At 35.0% G+C, this 6,894-nt stretch overlaps 1 protein-coding gene across 1 annotated transcript; it reads right to left on the bottom strand.

The window, feature by feature from the left end:
* Nucleotides 1-2,587: 2,587 nt before the first annotated feature.
* LOC142180938 (secreted RxLR effector protein 161-like) lies at nt 2,588-3,160 on the bottom strand. Its single transcript, XM_075253044.1, has one exon. It carries the CDS (start codon nt 3,158-3,160, stop codon nt 2,588-2,590), a length of 573 nt encoding a protein of 190 aa, XP_075109145.1.
* Between the last annotated feature and the right edge of the window lie 3,734 nt (nt 3,161-6,894).

Here is a 6,894-nt window from a genome sequence, read left to right as displayed (position 1 = left end):
TTTATATTATTTTTGTTGCAGTTTATTTTTCGTCTTACAAAAATTTGTTGCAAACACAAGGTTATCAAAATTTTCAAAGACGTGATAAATCTAAGATTCAGTGCTATAATTGTGGTAAATGTGGACATTATGAAAGCTAATGTAGGTCTAATAAATCTGGTAATAAAAACGTACATGCTAAGATGGCTTAAAATAATGAGGATAAACAAGAAACTTTGTTGTTTTCTAGTTCTGGGGTTGAAGAAACTAAAGAGAATGAATGGTTTATTGATTCGGGTTGCAGCAATCATATGAGTGAAAATAAAAAATTATTCACTGATCTGGATGAAACATTTAGAGGTACATTGAGACTTGGAAATAATGTAAAGATGCCTGCTGTTGGAAAGGGAAAAATTTGCATTACTGTGAAAGATGGTTCTTCTAATTTTATATCAGATGTGTTTTATGTGCCGAGCCTTCATCATAATTTATTGAACTTGGGGCAACTATCCAAAAAAGGATATGATTTGCATTTTAAGTATAGGATTGGCACAATCAGTGTGATAAATTTGGACTAATTGCAAAGTTTAACATGAACAATAGTTGTTTGTGACCTCTTTATCTCAATAGTGATGATTTACCTTGCTTTAGTTCTATAAACTGTGATGATACTTGGTTGTGGCATCTACGTCTTGGGCATTTGAATTTTGGGAGTTTGAAATTTCTTGCAAGAAAGAATTTGGTTGATGGTTTGCCTTCTATTGATTTTCTGACAAGAAGTGTGAGTCGTGTATCTTGGAAAAGAAATACAGAGAACCTTTTCAGAAAGGCAAGGCTTGGAGAGCTAATGCACCATTGCAGTTAATTCGTTCAGATTTGTGCTCAGTTGAAGTTTCTTCTAATGGTCGTAGTAAGTACTTTATTACTTTCATTGATGATTTCATCCGAAAGACTTGGGTATAGTTTTTGAAAAATAAATCTAATGCATGTGATATTTTTAAGAGCTTCAAAGTTTGTATGGAGAAGCAAAAGTGGGTGTTTTATTATAATATTGAGGACTGATAGAGGGACTGAATTTCTTATTTGTGATGATTATTTGAAGAAGTATGGTATTAAGCATCAATTGACAGCTACATATACACCTCAGCAAAATGGTGTGGCTGAAAGAAAAAATAGAACAGTGATGGACATGGTGAGATCTATGATGCATTCCAAAAATATTCCAAAAGGTTTTTGGGCAGAAATTGTTTCCTGTGTAATTTATGTATTAAATAGGTGTCCTACACGGTCTAATTTTGGAAAAACTCAACAAGAGGTATGTACAGGTAAGAAACCAAATATTTCTCATCTAAAAGTATTTGGTTGTCTTGAAGCTTATGTTCCAGATGCTTTGAGAAAGAAATTGGATGATAAAGCTGAAAAATATATTTTTATTAGTTATAGTCATGAGACAAAGGTTTACAAGTTGTTTAATCCAGATACAAGAAAAGTGATTATTAGCAGAGATGTTACTTTTGATGAGCAAAGTTCTTGGGATTGGTCAAAGAAGGATTATCTAGGTCTCAACCAATAATTCCAGTCATAGAGGAAGGAAGTTCTAGCAGACATCAAGAGAAATATGTAGTAGATACTGTTCAAGCAGAGACGTCCAGTCGCTCGCAAAGACAACACCAATTACCGGCTTGTTTGCAAGATTATGTTATTGGCGATGATAATGATTTATAGATACTTCTAGCCTAGGGAGCCTTCTAGCCTGTGTCTATCATTGGATGCCAGACTGATGGAATCACATGCGTATTTATAGATAGGCTAGGGACTCTTAGGAAAATACTTTAACCCTAGGGACTTCTCCATAAATTATAATTGCCCTAAGGACTCCTAAGAAAAAATTATTTCTTTCCATCAAAGAAACTACCATATATGCATAACTACAGAATATTATTTGATATATTATTTCCTTTGGGTGACAAGATAAATAATTTGTTACCTTATATGTGGACCACACTAGAAGTCTCTAGAAGAGACAGTAAATTTCTAACATTCTCCCACTTGGCCCATATATTAAAATTAGATAATCCTTTATGAGAGATAAACATATAATATGGTCATAGACTTCAACACTCAACTAAAAGTTATGCAACAATCACTTAAATAGAACACGTCATTATATGAATCATGGCGATCATACTCTTAAACAAATAATTCCTTCCATGTATTACAATGTACAATATATTCTAACAAAGTGTCAACACTTTAGGAATGAACTCAATATAAGTCATTAAAGTCCAACTTAATTGATCCAATGATCACAAAATAATACATGAAAAATCAAAGTGTGCACTGTCATGTCTATCAAAATAAACATAATGTCTAAACAAACTGTTAGAGAATAAACTAAGGCTAAATTGAGCTACTAAGGTCCATATGGGTTACATGATCCTTGAAAATATTAGCCGACAGACCTTTAGTCATAGGATCAACAATCATCAAAGTAGTACTAACATGCTCAAAACTCGTATATTGCTTCTTCACATAGTCTGATTAAGTTCCGCTTTAGTTGGTGTGAAATGAGCGGATTCTGGGATAGGAGGTCTTGTCGGTATGGAACCTACCCTTCCGGAGTGAAGGATTTTCTAACCATTAAGTACTTTATGTCGATGTGCTTGCTTCGGCTGCCACTTTTATTATTCTTAGAAAAGAACACTGCAGTTGAATTGTCACATAAGATTCTCAATGGCCTTGAAATGGAATCGACAATCCCAAAACCGGAAATAAAGTTTTTCAACCATAACGTATGTGATGTCGCTTCATAGCATGATATAAATTCAGCTTCCATTGTGGATGCTGCAACAATGGTCTGCTTGACACTTCTCCAAGACACAGCACCTCCAGCAAGAAGGAAAATGTATCGTGAAGTAGATTTACCAGTGTCTTTGCATCCACTCAAATCAGAGTCTGAATATCCAATCACCTTCAATGAGTCAGAGTATTTGTATGTGAGATTAAAATCCTTGGTTCCTTGCAAATATCTCAAAACCCATTTACCAGCTTTCCAATGGTCAAGACTAAAGTTACTTTGATATCTGGCAAGCGTTCCTACCGTACAAGCAATATCAGGTCTAGTACAAACATGTGCATATATAAGGCTCCCAACAAGCGAAGCATAGGTAGTGTCTTTCATTTGTTCCTTTTACAATGCATTTTGTGGACATTGATTCAAAGAGAATTTGTCACCTTTAATTATGGGTGCTGCTATAGGTGAACAGTTCTTCATCCCGAATCTTTCCAAATTTCTTTCAATGTAGGCCTTTTGAGACAGTCCTGGTAATCTTTGGTATCTGTCTCTGTTAATCCCTATGCCAATGACATAAGAGGCTTCACCCATATCCTTCATCTCAAAATTCTAGATAAATAACTGTTTAGTCTCGTGCAACAATCCCAAATTACTATTTGCAAGCAAAATATCATCCACATATAGGACTAGAAAAATATATTTTCTCCCACTTATATTAAGATATATATACTGATCAATGATGTTCTCCGTAAATCCAAATGAAGAAACAACATTATGAAATTTAATATACCATTGGCGGGAAGCCTGCTTTAGCCCATAAATGGATTTATTCAACTTGAAAATAAGGTGACTTTTGTCCTTTTCACAAAATCCTTCAGGCTGGCGCATGTATACTTCCTCTTCAATATCTCCATTCAGGAAAGTTGTTTGCACATCTATTTGATGTAACTCTAAATCAAAATGAGCTACTATTGCCATGATTATTCTCAATGAATCCTTCTTTGATACTAGAGAGAAGGTTTTATGGTAATCAATGCCTTCCTTTTGAGTAAAACCCTTGGCTGTATGGCTTTATATCGTTCGATATTACCAGATGAATCTCTTTTAGTTTTAAAGACCCATTTGAACCTATGATAGATGATCCCTTTGGTAATTCGACGAGATCCCAGACTTTATTTTTAGCCATGGATTCTATCTCTTCTTTCATGGCATCATACCAAAGTATGGAGTTTTCTCCACTCATGGCTTGTGAAAACGAACATGGATCATCTTTTAGTCCAATATCATAATCAGACTCTTGGAGATATACAATATAGTCACTAGAAATTGTTAGTTTTTGAACTCTTGAGGATTTTCTCACGCCCACTGGTACAAACACTTCTTCAGTGGGTTCAAGTAAAGCAGGTTGATCTTCATATGACTCCTCAAGTGGTGGTGGCTCTTGAACTTATTGTTGTTCAGATAATTCATGAGAATTTTTCTGAGCAACATTCAAGTTTCTATTAAATAAAGGTACCACGGGTGGTTTCTTTATTTCTTCCAATTCCACCCTTTGAGTCAAACCACTCCCATTTTTTTCATGTTCCTCAAGAAATTTAGCATTTCTAGCCTCAAAAACTTTAGGAGAATGAGAAGGACAATAAAACCTAAATTCCTTAGAGTTAACCATATAGCCTATAAAATAACTGCTTATTGTTCTTTCATCCAACTTCTTAAGTTATGGGTTGTAAACCCTCACTTCAGCTGGACATCCCCAAACATGTAAATAGTTTAAACTAAATTTCCATCCTTTCCATAACTCAAAGGGTGTTTTGGAGATAGCCTTGGATGGAACTCTATTTAAAATATACACAACAGTTTTTTAGGCTTCACTCCATAAGGATAAAGGTAAACTTGATCTGCTAATCATGCTTCTTACCATGTCCATTAATGTGCTATTCCTTCTTTCTGCTACACCATTCTGTTGTGGTGTTCCTAGCATGGTATATTGGGAAATTATACCTTCACTTTCAAGGAACTCAACAAATGGACCCCTAACTTGTCCCTTGTCTGTGTATCTACCATAATATTCTCTACCCCTATCAGATCTTACAATTTTGATCTGAGCACCAGTTTGTTTCTCCACTTCTGTTTTGTAAACTTTAAAAGCATCAAGTGCTTCTGATTTGTTATAAAAAATAGAGATACATATATCTTGAATAGTCACCAATAAGTGAGATAAAATATCTCTCACCATTCAAGGATGGAGTAGGAAAAGGTCTACAGATGTCTGTATGTATGATCTCAAGCAATTGAGAACTTCTTTTGGTACCTTTAGTTAATTTATTGGTCTGCTTACCCTTTATGTAGTCCACACAAGTCCCAAAGTCAGAAAAATCAAGAGCTTTTAGAACTCTATCATTAACCAACCCTTTAACTCTATCAATAGAGATGTGTCCCAATCTCTTGTGCCAAAGACTTGATGACTTTTCATTAATAATACATTGCTTAGTGCCAATTTCTTCATCATGCAAAGTTAAAACATTGCATTCAAATGTGGGGTCTAGCTCAAGTTTATATAAATTCCCATTCAAACTTCCAAAACCAATAACTTCATTATCTTTCAAAAGTTTCACAGAAGGATAATGAAAATTCAAATCATAACCACTAATCGATAGTCTTGAAAGAAAAATTAAATTTCTAGAATATTCTAGAATTTCTAAATCTAAGTGAAAATCATCCTTGAAAATGAACTTATAATCCCCACGCCTTCTACACGTAAACATGTCCTATTGCCGAATAGACGTATTGTTCACTTCCTATCGGCTTCCTTTGAGTTAGAAAGCCCTGGATGATTTTGGCAATGTGAACTGTAGCACCAGAATCAATTCACTATGTATTATCAGAAACTTCAGTAAAATTAGATTCATAACATACAAAGGTAAAATTACCTTTCTTCTCAAGCCATTTCTTGTATTTCAGATAATCCTTCTTCTAGTATCCCTTCTTCTTACAGAAACGACAAGCTTCTTTGTCAAAGGTGCTTTTTTCTTCATGGGAATACTTTTGCCCTTCTTTGCATTTGTCTTACCATGAGTCACCATATTAACACTTTCAGGTGTCCCATGCTTCAACCTCTCTTCTTCTTGAATACACATGGTCAAAAGTTCATTGATTGACCATTTATCCTTATGTGTGTTGTATGAAATTTTAAACGGACCATATTCCGCAGGAAGTGAGTTGAGAATGAAATGCACAAGAAATGGTTCAGACATATCAACCTCAAGGGACTTGAGTTTAGAAGTAATGTCTCTCATATCCATAATGTGCTCACGCACTGTACGACTTCTGTAGAAAGTCATACTTGATAGTCTCTTCATAAGGGTGTTGGCCAATGCCTTGTCAGAGCTTACGAATTGTTCATCAATTGCCTTCATGTAAGCTTTGACCTTATCGCTATCAGGGATAGAACCCCTAATACTTTGGCTTATATGGGCTTTGACGAGCATTAAACTTAAGCGATTAGATCACTCCCACCGCTCATAATTAGCCTTAGCCTTTGGAGTACTTGATTCCATGGGAATAGTTCTTCCACATGGAGTGCCAGGTCCAGATCCGAGCACCCTAAAGTGAGAAGGAATTTTCTCCTACCATTCAGCATAATGGTCACCAGAAAGCATTGGAATTTGAGCATTCTCATTAAAAATAGTGGTAGGAAAAGCGATAAAGACTGCAAAACAAGGATAAACATGCATAAGCTATGAAGTACAATCCATCAAAGGTGAATCGTGTAAAATACCGATTTTAAGCAAATTTTAAACCCTCCCGTGGGCAGAGGCTGCAACCCATGCATATACTTTGCTTTATTAGACTAGTAAACCAAAACACATAGAAATTAATCTATACCTGTGGGCATAAGATAATTTTCAACTTAAAGGTTTACTATCTCATTCCAATTAATCTCACCAAAATGGTTACCTCCCTGTAGGGTCGAGTTACCATTTTAATGAGATAATAGGACTAAATAGATATCATTATAATATTAATCACTGAATTTTATATGATTAAACAATTTAATTTCTTTTATATCAACTTGTCACGACCCAAATTCTCCTTCCATGAATTGTCGTGACGACACCTAG

Source organism: Nicotiana tabacum, chromosome 5 (genome assembly GCF_000715075.1).
Source record: "Nicotiana tabacum cultivar K326 chromosome 5, ASM71507v2, whole genome shotgun sequence".
In the NCBI taxonomy this organism is placed as follows: domain Eukaryota; kingdom Viridiplantae; phylum Streptophyta; class Magnoliopsida; order Solanales; family Solanaceae; genus Nicotiana; species Nicotiana tabacum.
This window is presented reverse-complemented; position numbering and strand designations above follow the sequence as displayed.